This window comes from Perognathus longimembris, chromosome 17, assembly GCF_023159225.1.
Source record: "Perognathus longimembris pacificus isolate PPM17 chromosome 17, ASM2315922v1, whole genome shotgun sequence".
Taxonomy (NCBI): Eukaryota; Metazoa; Chordata; class Mammalia; order Rodentia; family Heteromyidae; genus Perognathus; species Perognathus longimembris.
In genome coordinates this window covers 38,564,756-38,581,162 of record NC_063177.1, presented here as the reverse complement: position 1 = coordinate 38,581,162, position 16,407 = coordinate 38,564,756, and the positions used below count along the sequence as shown (strand labels likewise).

Below are 16,407 nucleotides of genomic sequence, written 5' to 3'. Positions count from 1 at the left end.
AGGAAGGAATGTCAGGGAAATCACCTTTTCTCAGGACAAAGCCATTTCTGTGGGAGGAGGTATTTTATAAATAAATAAAATAAAAAATGTGAAAAAAAAGCCATTTCTGTTTCTGATCTGAGTAGGGTTCAATGTTACTATTTAGATTGCATATGAGCTAAATCAGTTACGATTTGTGTGATGGGTCAACATCTGGGACAAGGGGATGCCATCATTTCTTGCTTTAAATGGCTAGATATGAAAAAAAAATTCAAATGTATTAAAAATTACAGAGACAACTGTGAATCTATCACCAGGACTTAAGAGATGTTAACTGTGTACTGTATTTACATCATCTCTGATTTACTTTTTTTTGAGACATATAAAGTACATTGAGCTAAAGCCCAATTTTATCCATCCTTTTCTCCCCTAGATTGTATTGTGTTCTTGAGTACTATCTTTTTTATAATCTAAAGTTTGGCCATTGCTATTATCATTGTTTAGAATTTTCTTCACATATAAGTTCATTTGCCTCTAAAACTGCTGCTCGTATTTGATTTCTCCTTTCCGGTTTAAATCCCCTGTTTCAGAAGTACATTCTCCAGTAGTTTGTATGGAATCCATGTGATAAATTTACTGTTATTATATGAGGATAGTGGTCACTCATAAATGGAAGTTTAGTTGGTAAAGAATGCTAGGTTGAGGCAGGGACTCATCACGGAAAGAGAACTATAGATCAATTTCCCTGATGAACATTGATGCAAAAATTCTCAACAAAATTCTGGCCAATAGGGGCTGGGGATATAGCCTAGTGGCAAGAGTGCCTGCCTCGGATACATGAGGCCCTAGGTTCGATTCCCCAGCACCACATATACAGAAAAAACGGCCAGAAGCGGCGCTGTGGCTCACGTGGCAGAGTGCTAGCCTTGAGCGGGAAGAAGCCAGGGACAGTGCTCAGGCCCTGAGTCCAAGGCCCAGGACTGGCCAAAAAAAAAAAAAAAAAAAAAAATTCTGGCCAATAGACTTCAACAGGTCATCAAAAAAATCATACACCACGATCAAACTGGATTCAACCCAGGGATGCAAAGTTGGTTCAATATATGCAAGTCAATTAACGTAATCTACCACATCAACTGGAGCAAGGTAAAGAACCACATGGTCATATCTCTGGATGCAGAAAAGGCGTTCGATAAAATCCAGCACCCATTTATGCTAAAAGCCCTGGAAAAACTGGGATTCTAGGAAACACTCCTGCAAACAATAAAGGCAGTTTATGACAAACCAACAGCAAGCATAATTCTAAATGGTTAAAAACTAAAGCGATTCCCTTTAAAATCAGGAGCAAGACAGGGATGTCCACTCTCTCCCCTTCTCTTCAACATAGTACTAGAATTCCTAGCCAGAGCAATTAGGCAAGAAGAAAATATAAAGGGGATCCAAATAGGAAAAGATGAAGTTAAACTTTCTCTCTTCGCAAATGACAAGATCCAATACCTGAAGAACCCCATAGACTCTACTCCCAAGATACTAGAGCTGATCCAAAACTTTGGCAAAGTTGCAGGATATAAAATAAACCCTCAAAAATCAATGGCCCTTCATCTCTAAAATATATGCAGAACTAAAAAAATTACCTTCTTCCAAAACAAAACTGCAAAAAACCAATATCCCCCTCCTCAAATGGGCTAAAGACTTACAAAGAGACTTCTCTGATGAGGAAATGAGAATGGCCAAGAGACATATGAAAAAATGCTCTACATCATAAAAGAAATGGCCATAAAAGAAATGCAAATCAAAACAACTTTGAGATTCCATCTCGCCCCAGTAAGAATGTCCTATATCAAGAAAACTAATAATAACAATTGTTGGAGGGGATGTGGCCAAAAGGGAACCCTACTTCATTGTTGGTGGGAATGTAAACTGGTTCAGCCACTCTGGCAAGCAGTATGGAGATTCCTCAGAAGGCTAAATATAGAACTCCCCTATGACCCAGCAGCCCCACTTTTGGGTATCTATCCAAAAGACCACAAACAAAATCACAGTAATGCCACCAGCACAACAATGTTCATCGCAGCACAATTTGTCATAGCGAGAATCTGGAACCAACCCAGATGCCCCTCAGTAGACGAATGGATCAGGAAAATGTGGTACATATACACAATGGAATTTTATGCCTCTATCAGAAAGAATGACATTGTCCCATTTGTAAGGAAATGGAAGGACTTGGAAAAAGTTATACTAAGTGAAGTGAGCCAGACCCAAAGAAACATGGACTCTATGGTCTCCCTCATAGAGAATAATTAGCACAGGTTTAGGCAAGTCACAGTAGAGGATCACAAGAGCCCAATAGCTATACCCTTATGAACAAATAAGATGATGCTAAGTGAAATGGACTCCATTTTATGGAAACGATTGTTATATCACAGTTGTAATTACTTTCAACGTGCTATGTGTAACCGTAGCTTCTATTATTGATGATCTTCTTGTATCCCCTTTCTGTGGTATACCTGCACTATCTCTGTATCTTAGCTGAGTACATTGGAAAGCATGTATACTGGTATTAGAACTAGGAAACTGAAAGGGAATACCAAAATCGAGAGACACAGGGTAAAAAAGACAAACAACTACAAAAGCAATACTTGCAAAACTCTTTGGTATAAATGAACTGAACAACTCATGGGGGGGAAAGGGGAAAGGGGTAGGGGGAGGGAGGAATGAGGGAGGAGGTAACCAACAGTACAAGAAATGTATCCAATGCCTATCGTATGAAACTGTAACCTCTCTGCACATCAGTTTGACAATGAAAATTAAAAAAAAAAAGAATGCTAGGTTATCTATTTTCCTTCAGTATTTTGAAGATGTTATACCATTATCATTTGCATTTTGTGTCTAATTTTGAAAATCTGTTGTTGGCCTATTTCTGTTGTTGGTAATCCTTTATGCTACCAAAGGTAACAATAATTTGGTTTAATAACTTGATACATAAAATGATTGAACACACAAAAGGAAGATAATGAAGAAATATAGATCTTGCATTGTAGAAGTGAAAACAATGCACATTCCACTAGAAAACCAACAAAATGATTATCAACCCCTAGATCCCTTCCTCTCCCAACATATTTGTTTTTTTTTTTGGCCAGTCCTGGGCCTTGGACTCAGGGCCTGAGCACTGTCCCTGGCTTCTTCCCGCTCAAGGCTAGCACTCTGCCACTTGAGCCACAGCGCCGCTTCTGGCCGTTTTCTGTATATGTGGTGCTGGGGAATCGAACCTAGGGCCTCGTGTATCTGAGGCAGGCACTCTTGCCACTAGGCTATATCCCCAGCCCGTCTCCCAACATATTTGGATATCTACTTAATTTTATGAAAGTGATTTTTGTCTTATTTGATGAATAAAATAAAACCCCCAAATTTATTGACTCCTAGAATTCTGTGAAACTTCATTGAAGAAATATAAATAAAATTAGGCTAAAGAAAACATATGACAATTAAATAATTGCTGTGACCTAGTCAGTGGGAGAGTATTAGTCCCCTAAGAATGTCCTGTAGGATTATGGGAACTAGGACTTTGTTTTAATTATAATTCAGTTAGTCTAGTAGTAGCTAAGATGAGAGACAACTTAGCACATTGGAAAATATCATTAATGTCAAAAGAAAATCCTGAACTTTTGAAACTGCAAAAGGCACACTCTTAAAACTTAAACCTTAAGTTATCTTTCCTATATCCTATAAGTTCTACTTGTTTTTTAAATTAATACATTTATTCTTTATATAAAACAACAATCTTTTTAAAAATAAGGTCTTGACTTCCTATTATCTCTTTAAGCATATTTATTTAATATTCTTGGCTCTGCTTTCCTGTTTCTTGTGTCTTCTCTTCCTTTCTCAGCATCGGTTATTTCCTTATATGGCTGCAACTTATCATTTGTGGGGGCTTTCCAACTCTATGGGTAGAAAAGATTCAATCTCCAAACTTTGCTGATAATACAGATCAGTTTAACAATCTCTAAGGAGAATTTTACTGTTATTATTTTTAGAGCCTAGTAACAGGTAGTTCAGCTTAAAAAATCTTCCTATAACAATAAGAATCCTTTATTTTTCTAGTCCACCTTTCCCCCTAAGTCTTCTGTTGTTTTATCTGGGCCTGGGGTTTGAACTCTGGGTCTGGACTCTGCCCTTTGGGCTTCTTTTTTTCAAGGCTAGTACTCTACCACTTGATCCACAGCACCACTTCAGGCTTTTCTGAGTAGCTTATTGGAGACGCGAGTCTCATGGACTTTCCTGCCCGGGGTGGCTTCAGACTGTGATACTTAGATCTTGGCCTCTTAAGTAGCTAGGATTACAGTAGGTGCTCAAGTCTTTTGAGGGGCTTGGATTTTTCAGTTGACTCAGTTTGAGATATAGCTAGGATAGCTTTGACTTCCTAAGGGGAAGTAATTTATGTAATCTCTCATGGAGAATTTGTGCCAGGAGTCTTTCTTTGCTTTTTCAAAATTAATTTAAAAAAAAATTTATTAGCATCAATTCGTTGTACAGGAAGGCCAGCATTTTGACATGTCCACATATGCATATAATGTTCTTTGATCAGACTCATCCTCTTCCATCACTCCCCCTCCTCCCCTCCCCTTCCTTAAACCAATCTCAACAAGCTGGATGGATCCGGAAACCATCGTGTGAAGCAAAGTCAGACCAACTTGGAAGAACAAAGGTCACATGTTGTTTTCCCATCTGTAGATGCTTGACCTAAGAGACAATCTCTCTAGGGTAAAGGGAGCTCAGTTTGTATCTTACAACAAAGCTGAAGTCACATCGTAGGCACGGGCAACACAGATGGCTTACGCTTCTCCGATGGTTGCTCCTAAATTACAAACTGTTATGAGTCATCAAGTTCAAACAAGCTCAGCGTTTCTAAACTGTTTCAAGCACACTCCAATTATTGCATAAACGTCTGGTGGCTCACCAGCTTTATAATCAGCTGTCCAGATGGATTGTGACAGAACTTCTTCTAAGTCATGAACATCTTAACTCTGCAGGTTTCATGTTTCAGCTTACCGAAGGTCAGTGCAGGCATACCTTCCAGAACACAGGAGTGGTGTCCAGCAGATACACTCATGTGACCCTTGGAGGGTGCTGATAACTCTGTGGTCCACTCAGCAAACATCCTTCCCATGGTCCTGATCTCACACAGTCCATTGGCTGAACCTGGCAGCGATTCCATGCCCTCTTCTTTGATGTGCTCTCCTCACCTTCCTGTGATGCCATGAAGCCATATTTTCATTTCAATGGCTTTTTCATTCTTTGAACTGACCCAGAGGTATTTCTTTTCCTTTCTCAGCTCCTTACTGCTTTTTCTTTTATTTTTTACTGTGTGCTGGTCCTGAGGCTTGAATTCAGGGCCTGGGCTATGACCCTGAATATTTTTGATTCAGGCTGGTACTCTACCACTTGAGCCACAGCTCCATTTCTGGATTTTTTGGTGGTTAATTGGACATAAGAGTCTCACAGACTTTCCAGTCCAGGCTGGCTTCAAACTACGATCTTCAGACTGCAGGCTCCTAAGTGGCCAGGATTATAGGTGTGAACCATCGGTACTCAGCAGTAGGGACTGCTTTTGTATTTCCCCCACTGTGCTCATTTCTGGAACTCTCACAGCTTTACTTAAGCTGTCCTTCTTATCCCTTTTGTGAACTCTTAACTCTCAATTCCTTTTTGCCTCTTATTACTGCATGCCTGGCCTACTGTAATAACTTGCTTTCTGGTCTCTGCCTTTCGCTTTTCCTTCTAGTTTCTAAAACTAACAAATGTTTGCTGGAATGGTCAAGTGGTCTCTAAAATAGCTTTTTGGTTTTGCCACATTCAGGTGTTAAAACTTACCTTGGCTCTGTTACCAGGGAGGTCTAAGCCCCTTACCTTACAGTTTGTCACTCAGCATCGTTGGCCTATGACCTTGACTTTCCTAGATAGCTTCATTTTCTATCATTTCCCTACAACTCTCTCCTCTCCGCCAACCTGGCTCACTTGAGTTCTTTAACCATGCTGAACTTTCTTGCCCTCCTTGATGGGAACACACATTTCCCTCTACCTATGGATTTTTCTTTTTTGAGTCTCTTCATCCCAGCAAAGTTCCATTACTGTTTTCCCCAATATGCAAACCACCCAGGTGTCACTTATCAACTTGCTTCCTTCCTCCACGTGATCCACACCCACTCAGAGCAGAGTACACTATATGGTAGTACACTACATAGTACACTACATGAACTGAACCTTCTGGGGTCTCAAACACAGAGATACAAGCACAGAAGGCAGGACAATGCTATGCTCAAGTTAAAAGGAGAACTTGGAGAGGAGAAAGATTGGTCTGAAGATCTTAGGGGAGGAGATGGATTGTTTTTAATCTGAGCAGAATGATGTGAGGTAAAAAGCAGAGACCTGTGTTCTACTCCTGTTTCAACTTAATATCTCCTGCCCTCAATGCCTTTGCTTGTCATGTATACAGTGAGGATGCTATGATTTGACTTGAAGAGTTGTAGTGAGGAGTGATAAAAGATCCCATTTGTGAGAGTGTCCATTACCACCAGGGCCTATGCAGGTTCTCAACAAGGACAAGTTCTTTCTAATCATAGTATAGATCTGACCTTTGTCTCCTTATGGTAACATTGCACTGCTCTGGACCCAGCAGGATCTCACTGGCTGTCTGTTATTTAGTTAGTGGATACTATCATGGATGTAGCAGGAAGGAAGGTCCCCAGGAACCAGGGTTTTACAGTTCCAGAAAGAGTTTAGTATTTCTAAGAACTATTAGTTTGGCCTTTTGGCAGTTGGCAGCTGGGCCTAGCAACAGATGTCCAGGCAAGAGCTCTGCTTTTCTAATTGCACTGAGGAGAGCCAGAGGTGTGCCAGAGAGTCAGGGCGACCACAGTGTCCTTTGACCTGCCAAACCCCACTCATGAAGGTCAAGGTTTCTTTCATGACTTCAGCCCTTTGAAGCCACACCATGAAGGTCTGACTTCATGACACACAGCATGGAAGAGGAGTCCTGACTTAGGGAGAAGCTCGAGTAAAATCTTTTATGAGGTGAGGGACTCTTCTAAAAACACTCATAACAAACGGAGGGGAAGGGCTTTGACAATCACCAAATGAGGTGGGGGAGGGGAAAGAGGACCGCCCTACCTGTCCACACCCTCTGTGGAGAGGGTATAAATGCTCACCAGAGGTAGGTGACCCACAGCTCTCAGGCTTGGAGAACTTCTACTCTGCGTTCATCCGGGCATCTCCATCTGTCCAGCACCATGCCGTACAACTGCTGCCTCCCCAGCATGAGCTGCCGCACCAGCTGCGCCTCCCGGCCTTGCATTCCTCCCAGCTGCCACAGCTGCACCCTGCCTGGTGCCTGCAACATCCCCGCCAATGTGGGCAACTGCAACTGGTTCTGCGAGGGCTCCTTCAATGGCAACGAGAAGGAGACCATGCAGTTCTTGAACGACCGCCTGGCCAGCTACCTGGAGAAGGTGCGTCAGTTGGAGCAAGAAAATGCTGAGCTGGAGAGCCGCATCCAGGAGAGGAACCAGCAGCAGGACCCATTGGTGTGTCCCGCCTACCAGGCCTACTTTCGGACCATTGAGGAGCTCCAGCAGAAGGTGAGGGGGTGAGGGGGTGGGCTCCACACTAGCAGGAGAGAATGCGAGAGAAAATTTGGCAAATGATATGTGCTCTTTCTCGTGACAGTGAAGTTGTGATGACTGATGTTCTGTGTTAATTCTCCCGAGGCTGTGTACTTTCAGACCTAGGATGGTTAGTTCTAAGTTTTGGCATAGCTAGGCGTCAGTGGCTCATGCCTGTAATCTTGACTACTCTGGAGGCTGAGATCTGAGGATCATGATTCAAAGCCAGCCCAGGCAGGAAAGTCCGTGAGACTCTCATCTCCAATTAACCACCAGAAAACCAGAAGTGGCACTGGGGCTTAAGTGGTAGAGTGCTAGCCTTGAGTTGAAGAGCTCAGGGACAGAGAGTGCCCGGGCCCAGAGTTCAAGTCCCATGACCAAAAGAAAAAAAAAAAAACAGATTGGGATAAAATCATTAGAAGAGGAGGTAGCGGCACTTTGGATATCAAGCCATTATTCAAATGCCCCCATTCATTTGCCAGTCCTTACTGTTATTATCCTGGGGCAAGAGAAAAGAACTGAGTCCAAGAAGGAAGCAGAGGAAATGGATTGGGCCATTTGCTCTCTCCCTACACTGAGTTTCTGGATGTTCTGACTGTTGGTTGACTTCCTTTTTCTGGATTCCTACTTACCTCAATCCCATTGCCTTGAGCTCCATATTTCTGGGTTTCTGGATGTGCAGTGTCCCGTGGGAGAATACAGTATTTTCCTAAACCCAGAAAGACTGGAAACTCTGTAGATAGCCATCCAGAAGGGTTGGACAGCTCCACCAGCTCATTGATTGTGTATCTTCTCTACTCAACTGAAAGTTTTCTGGAGGACAGCATCCAGTACTCATTAGTTTTTTGGTGTGTTTTCAGCTTCTAGAACCATGCTGGTGACAGAGCAGATGTTATTAATAAATATGAATAAACTGGGCACTGGTGGCTCATGTCTGTAATCCTAGCTACTCAGGAGGCTGAGATCTGAGAATCATGGTTTGAAGCCAGCCTGGGCTGGAAAGTCAATGAGATTCCTATCTCCAATTAACCACCGAAAACATTGGAAGTAGAACTGTGGCTCAAGTGGTACAGCACTAAACCTTAGGCACAAAAGCTCAAGGGATAGTGTCTACACCCTGAGTTCAAGCCTCAGCACTGGCAACCACTCACAAATAAATGTGAATTAATACCACCAGCTTCTTAGTATTGCTTATTAGGAAAAGGAAGCAAAGTATGATCATTTATCTGCTCATCCTTCCCTCAAATAGCTCAGTGTTCTTTTTTTTTCTCTTTTTGAAAATTTAGTTTCTCAAATATTTGTGGAGTACATGCCGTACATGAATAGCCCTTGATAATCTTTTTATGTAAGCTACCATGTGACTTTTCATTTTGATCCTTCCATATACGTGGATTGGCATGGATTGCCCTTGGGTAAACATGAGAGCTCTTGCTCATTCTCTGATGTTTTGGGGCTTTCAGATCCTGTGCAGCAAGTCTGAGAATGCCAGGCTGGTGGTGCAGGTCGACAATGCCAAGCTGGCCTCAGATGACTTCAGGACCAAGTGAGTGTGGGAAGGGGGGGGGGCTGGTATTGCTGATCTGTCCTCTGTCTATCCTCATCCTGCTGTCAACACTGGCAAACACTGACCAAGCTTCTCTCTCAACCTTGCCACAAGATCCACGGAGCCCTTGCTCACTGCAGCTCAGAGATCGTTCCTCTCTTCCCTTGTTTTCATTTCAGGGTGACATCCCTTGGTCACCCTGTGCCCCAGTGCAGACTTCACGGTGCACTCTCATGTCCTACCACGCACAGGATTCAATCAGGAGAATGTGGGAAGTGTATTCATCTTAGAAATGCCATACTGTATCAGCCTTAGCCCTACTGGCTCTTTGTAAAAATAATTTCCAGTCACATTGCCCTCTAGGAACTGTTGTGCAACTACAGGAAAAGAGATGGTCTTAAAAACTACCAATTCCAAAGGCGCAATGCCTATGTGCATCTGATCATACAAAATAGTATTTATTGAAATGAACCTTAGGAAATGGAAACAAGAGATGTTTTTGTTCTTTGCTGCTCTTTTCATTTTCTTTTCTTTTTGTCTTGTTGGTTCCTTTACCTGTCTCTGGGGGTGGGTGTGGGGTTAAAGGGAGGCATAGAAATGGAGGAATGAAGAATAAACACACACAGCAGTGGTACTCACTAGATACTATGCTGAAAATGAACTATACAACTTGTAGGTAGGGGTGGAAAAGAAAATCTGGGAGAGAGCAAGGGAAGGGGTGACATTGCCCCAAAAAGAAATGTACCCTGTACCTGACTTATGTAACTGTAACCCTTCGGTACATCATCTTTATCATAATTAAAAAACAACAACTATCAACTTGGATTCTGGTTGTTTGACAAACCAAATCAGAGTCAAGGCTGGGCATGTTCCTGCTCAGCTCATCTGCGGTCTCCCTGCGATCACAGGTATGAGACGGAGCTGTCTCTGAGGCAGTTGGTGGAGTCCGACATCAATGGCCTGCGCAGGATCCTGGATGAGCTGACCCTGTGCAAGTCTGACCTGGAGGCCCAGGTGGAGTCCCTGAAGGAGGAGCTGCTCTCCCTCAAGCAGAACCATGAGCAGGTGAGGTTTCCCCCACAAAACCCAACAGGATCAGACTTGCTGGGGGCCTGTTTCCAACTGCCACAGGCTGAGGGAGAGGCTGTAGGCTGAAGCTCCAATGAGTCCGGGAAGCTCTTCTCCAAACATAAAAGGATTTGTAGAGAATGGGTAATCTGAAAAATCTGTGATAGGAGATAAGCGTGTGCTGCCAAAGGCAGGGACTCCAGTGAAGGAAGTTGGCCAGCCCTGGAACTACTGAAAAGGTCAGCAATACGGTGGTGGCTGTGGCACCCTTTGTGTCCAGGGGGGAGCAAATGGCCACTGTAGACTGATTCTCCATTTTGTAACTGGAGAGGGTAAGATGCCTAGGGCTACTCAGCAAGAGGGCTAAGCTAGACATAAGATGCATCCTTCCTCATTCCTATCCGCAGCCCTTTCTGCTACTCAGAAAATAGAAATGTGGAGGAAAATGCTCCGCAATATTGGGGTTGCCTTTGCATAAAGGAGGTATTTGTGAATCTTCAATCCCAGAACCAGGCACATAGTAGCAATTACTATGAATACAATGCTCTTTTTTTTTCTTCCGGTGGTAGTGGGATTTGAACTCAGGGCTAAGCAGCTGCTCTACTACTTGAAGCACTTCCCAGGCCAATACAATGCTTTCTTAAAAACCTACCATTGTGCTGCATTCTTAGAGCTCCAGAGGAAGGTGAAGAAATAAAAGATTCTTGAAGCTTCTAGAAACGCTATTGAGTAGTGGAGACGAGGTATAATTCAAATCTGCCTTATGTCTAATCTGAGTCAAGTACTAGGCAATTCTGGCTCCATGGAGGGATTAGCTGTGAAATGAACAGGTATATATTTCCTTCAGAAAGTTCTATGCCTGGCAGCACCAAGACCTCACTAGCTAATTCTGTTTTGTGTCTGCAGGGATACTATAGTGGCTTCAGGTCAAACAGGGAATATTAGGAGCTGAGGGTAAGAAAGGTCTATGTTAGTTACAAGAGTCTCAAGCCTCGGGTATGGTCTGGTTGATCACTTAGCTTGGTCTCTGGCCTTGGAGGAAGTCTTTATCATTTTACCTTTGAGACCTGAACAGGAATGAGTTGCCTGGCCGGTGTTTGAAAGTTTTTTTTTTTTTTTTTTTTTTTGGCTGTTTCCTTCTAGATTATTATGAGAAGAAGGCATTGGCTCTCCCTGAGGGGTAGTTTGCCTTCCACATAAGATGGTTGTTTATTTTATTTTTTCACAGAAGATGTTTATCTGTGATTCTTCTTTTTCCTGAAGCCCAGAGTGATTGCAAAGGGACTGCCACTGAGCAGAGTTCAGACACAGATACAAAGTTGGGGGCCTTTCAGTTAATTCACAGGATCTAGTCAGAGCATCTTTTAGGTTGCCTCTAACATTCTTATTTACTCTGCGTAAGCATCAAACCTAAGATGACATGAGATGTCCTGGCCCAAAATAGAAAACCATTGAACTGAGCTTTCAGGGCCCAGAATTTTTTAAAATCACGATTAACCATGTCTCAGCCCTGGGGACAAATCATCACAAATCTCTCTCAAGAAGAAACACACGGGCTATGAAGGCCAGCAGGAGGACTCAGAGGGTCTCTGTGAAGTTACTGAATATAGTATCTGACCATTGATGGGAAGGGAGGAAATGGAGCTTGTTGAAAGCTCAAGAATCATCACAGGTTGAATTGCATTATCTCAAGGAGAGCACCAAGATACTTGTGTTGTTTTTTTCTTTGATATTTTGAGTTTTCCCCTCCCCCCTGCAGGAAGTCAACACCCTGCGCTGCCAGCTGGGAGACCGCCTCAACGTGGAGGTGGACGCCGCTCCCACCGTGGACCTCAACCGCGTGCTGAACGAGACCAGGTGTCAGTACGAGGCCCTGGTGGAAACCAACCGCAGGGAGGTGGAGGAATGGTTCATCACACAGGTGGGCATCGAAGCACGCGGCCACTCGGGACTCCAGGCTCTCAGATGGAGCCCACAAGCCAGGGGCTGACCCGTCTCCTCCCCTTCCTTTATTGCAGAGTGAGGAGCTGAACAAGCAGGTGGTATCCAGCTCTGAGCAGCTGCAGTCCTACCAGGCAGACATCATCGAGCTGAGACGCACAGTCAACTCCCTGGAGATCGAGCTGCAGGCCCAGCACAACCTGGTGTGTGTTGTTGGGAGTGGCTGGTGGGCAGAGTGTGGTGTGGGAGGCGTCCACAGTGGGCTGTCCCACAGGCCACACTCCTCTGAGCCCTTGAAGCTGGAGAGCTGTGTGGAAGGCCCTGGAGGAAGGCTTTGCAGGAGCAGCTCCCTGACCTCCTTCTCTTGTCCCTTGCAGAGAAACTCCCTGGAGAACACGCTGACGGAGAGCGAGGCCCGCTACAGCTCCCAGCTGTCCCAGGTGCAGTGTCTGATCACCAACGTGGAGTCCCAGCTGTCTGAGATTCGGTCTGACCTGGAGCGCCAGAACCAGGAGTACCAGGTGCTGCTGGATGTCAGGGCCCGGCTGGAGTGTGAGATCAACACGTACCGGGGCCTGCTGGAGAGCGAGGACTGCAAGTGAGTCTAGGGCAAATGATGTTTCTTTTGTTTACCTTCCCCTACCCCAGGGTGCAGGGCACACAAGGCTTTCAGGAGAACAAATGTCTCCTGGGTTCGACTTAGCATTTCGAACTTTTTGTTAGGTCATCTAAGGTATCACAGCCATCCGACACAATGAGCTTCTGGTATCTTCCCAGATCCTCAGCTTGTTTGACTCTGACTTGCTCTAATGATTGATTTCCTGTTTCCAGACTTCCCTGTAACCCCTGTGCCACCAGCAATGCCTGTGACAAGCCCATTGGGCCCTGTGTCGCCAATCCCTGCCTCACCCGGGGTCGCTGTGGGCCTTGCAACACTTTTGGGCGCTAGAGGCCCCGCTGCCAGAAGGAGGACAAAGGCTCCCGTCCACTTCACCGCAAGACCTTCAGCAGCCACCGTAGTGGGCAAAGGCAGTGCCAGCCTCCTGAAGCCAGCGCCATCATGCCTTCTCCCAATAAACTCTTGATTCTGGTGTGAAAAGTGTCTTTGTCTGTTTCATGCTTGAATTCCAGAATTGGGGCCTCATATTTAAAACAAAAAGTAACCAAGGCTGGGAGTCAGCGACTCACTCCTGTGCTCCTACTTACTGCCTGAGATGTGAATGTCACAGCTTCAAGCTAGCTTGGGCAGGCTTCTCTGAGATAGTCTTATCTCCAATTGGCCAGCAAAAAGGCTAGAAGTGGGAATGTGGCTCAGGCAGTAGAGAACACAAAAGCTAAGGAAGAGGGAGAGACCTGAGTTCAAGCCTTAGTCTCTCTCTCTATCTCTCTCTCTCTCTCTCTCTCTCTCTCTCTCTCTCTCTCTCACACACACACACACACACACACACTAGAGAGCATCTTCCCACAAGATAGAAGAACTGTTCACTCCAATCTATGGTCAGTGGCTTCTTTCAAAGGGAAAGCCTCCCTTGGTGCCACCTGCTGATCTGGGTTTGTCCTAAGAGAACAAAGCTGGATGTCCTGGCAGGTGTGGGTGACACAGTGGCCACAATCAGGGTTGGTTTGGACACACACACACACAAGAAAAACTCAAGAAAGGGAACAAAGGTGCTGCCTTTCAAGGAGGAGGGGTCCAGCAGCATTGAGCCAGGGATGAGGAACCCCTAGGATAGGCAGTGGTTGGGCAGGGAAGGGAACTTGATATGGGGCTCGCTGGCTCTGGAGAAGACCTGGTTTTATCTCAAGTGTAAAGGGGAAACGAGACGAGTTCAGGGGACAGCTTGATGGGCACTGAGAGCTCAGGAGGACCGCCGAGTGGCACATAGGTGTGGGGAGTGCTCACACGAACGGCTTTGGGACGACAGTGATGCGTCCATTGTGTCGTTTGGTTTTTGTTTCAAAGCAGAATCGCTGATATCCAACAGCTGTTTACCATCCCAGCCAAAACAGGAAAGTCACACAAGAAGGGCTAGAAACGGCACAGAGGGCTCTAACTCTAAGGACAGTGATGTGGCAGGCGGCCCCATGTCGTTACGAAACTCTTGCCCCTGCCTTGACAGGGGCATGCGCCAGGTGGACGGGCGCGGCCCCACCTGGCTCTACCTGAGCCCGTTGCGGGTGTGTGGCGGTTTCAGCCTCTCACCGTTGCTCTCAGTTCAATTTCGATAGCAAGTAGGGACAAGCCTCAGTGTGAAATGTTAAGGCTTACATCCCATAGTAAATGATATAGTTACAAAAAAAAATTCAAACATGAGCTCAGCAACAGTCCCATTTATCTTGTGGATTCAATATCTAACTTTTGTTAGATCTAACTTTTTTTTTTTTTTTTGCCAGCCCTCGGGCTTGAACTCAGGGCCTGGGCACTGTCCCTGAGCTTCTTTTGCTCAAGGCTAGCACTCTACCACTTGAGTCACATCAGTACTTATGGATTTTTCTGAGTAGTTTATTGGAGATAAGAGTCTCACGGACTTTCCTGCCTGGACTGGCTTCAAATTGCGATCCTCAGACCTCAGCCTTTTGAGTGGCTAGGATTACAGGCATGAGCCGCTGGTGCTGGCTAGATCTAACTTGTTATATCTGGCCTTAGGTGTACCCCCAGGATAGTATTTGCCTCTCTTCTCTAGCTTGGCCTGTCCACTAGGTAATGCCTGTGAGCCATTAGAAGAGGAAGGCTCAGGGATTGGAGCTGCCCAGATCGGTGTGGCAGGCAGTACTTTGCTATTCTCTACCCGCTGCAGAGCCTTGCTGCAGGGCCTTGTGCCCGGGGTGACCATCCAGAATCACATCTGGAAGCCTTGCCACAACCATGCAGCCTGCTCAAAGCTGGGTGCCCGGATTCCATCTGGGCCATTGTGCCCACTGGATTGACCTCAAGTCACGCCATTAAAATAACGATTACATTCTTCCATTTTAAAATGGATCCTTGTGGTACCTTTATGATAGGCACAGGAGGCACATAGGAGATACTCAACAACTAATTAATAACATACCTGCTTGAAATTAATAACTCCTTTGAGGGAAGTTAAGGAAGCAGAGAACAGAGAGATTGTTTGAGTAGGTCATGCAGCAAAGACAATTTTATTTATTGGCAGAAGATGTTCATGGGGGCCCTGAGAAAAGCAAGAAATAGGCAGGTATATGGATCTCATTCTCTCTCTGTTTCTCTCTCTCCTTTTTTATGGTACTAGAGGCTGAAGCTGGAGTCTCTCATAGGCTAGGCAAGTGCTCAACTAGCCCATGAGGAGAAAGGCGTAAGCTCTCTCTCTCTCTCTCTTTTCTTAAATCCTGCATTGTGTTCTTTGAAGGCAGTGTGTTATTCTTGCTTTAACAACCATGGCATTTGAGGATTAGGCATGAAGCTTCATTCTGAAAGGACTGAAATGACAAGAACAGAGTTGTGGAGAGTAATTTTTGAAGGGAGCTCAGTACAAAAGAGAAATTATGAACTTCAGTGACTTGAGCACAGTTGAGAAAGATTGAGTTCAGGCCAAAAGTTTTTCCAGTTCTTCGATCGCTGAAGGGTAGGGCCAGAAGTTGCCGGGCAAGCTGCTGTCACAGGACTGCTTAGAGCCTCAGCTTTGATCTTGTGATGATGGCTTTTCTCTCTAGGGGACTGTGTTGCTCTGGTTAAACTTTTATAAACTCAAGGGCCTTCTGATAAAATAAAACAACACAAAGTCTACATTCTTGAAAGCTTTGGATTCCAGTTGAGAGAACTGATCTAAAGAACCGTTTTTATTTTCCTTTAGTCAGCACTGTGTTAAATTAACCAGCAAGCCAAGACCTGTTGGTTGGACCAAGAAATTCTCTCAATCTCCAATGCCATTTATTCCTAGATATAGGAAAAAAACACTCTGAATTCATGCACGCAGTTATAAAAATCACATATGTAATTTTATAATATGTTTGTATAAATTAATGAAAAATTTATAAATCAGATATTCTTTAATTTACATATTTATATAATTTTATGATATATGTATTTCATGATTATGTTTATCTTTAGGAAGAAAGAATTTAAGTGAGATTGTGTATGAAGTCCTCTGTATTATGATTAATCTTGCATTTACTTGATTTTAATCCCATTAGGAGCAAATATAGACATATATAAATAGCCACTGGTCCTCTTTGCACTGATTTAAAATACATTTTCTTTATTTT

The 16,407-nt window shown here is 44.3% G+C and overlaps 1 protein-coding gene across 1 annotated transcript; it reads left to right on the top strand.

Annotated features, from left to right (window-relative positions):
- The first annotated feature begins 7,259 nt into the window (after positions 1-7,259).
- On the top strand, positions 7,260-13,135 carry LOC125365339 (keratin, type I cuticular Ha3-I). The gene is made up of 7 exons (XM_048365345.1): positions 7,260-7,610; positions 9,095-9,177; positions 10,086-10,242; positions 12,005-12,166; positions 12,264-12,389; positions 12,564-12,784; positions 13,018-13,135. Exons 1-7 carry the CDS (start codon positions 7,263-7,265, stop codon positions 13,133-13,135), a joined length of 1,215 nt encoding a protein of 404 aa, XP_048221302.1. The 5' UTR covers positions 7,260-7,262.
- Positions 13,136-16,407: the final 3,272 nt, after the last annotated feature.

What these genes read in the sequence shown, in the direction of transcription:
- LOC125365339 (XM_048365345.1), top strand. Translation starts at nt 7,263, where the DNA reads ATGCCGTACAACTGCTGCCTCCCCAGCATGAGCTGCCGCACCAGCTGC. An exon ending in TTGAGGAGCTCCAGCAGAAG is followed by an intron (nt 7,611 to 9,094) that starts GTGAGGGGGTGA and finishes TGGGGCTTTCAG; the next exon opens with ATCCTGTGCAGCAAGTCTGA. An exon ending in CTGGAGAGCGAGGACTGCAA is followed by an intron (nt 12,785 to 13,017) that starts GTGAGTCTAGGG and finishes TCCTGTTTCCAG; the next exon opens with ACTTCCCTGTAACCCCTGTG.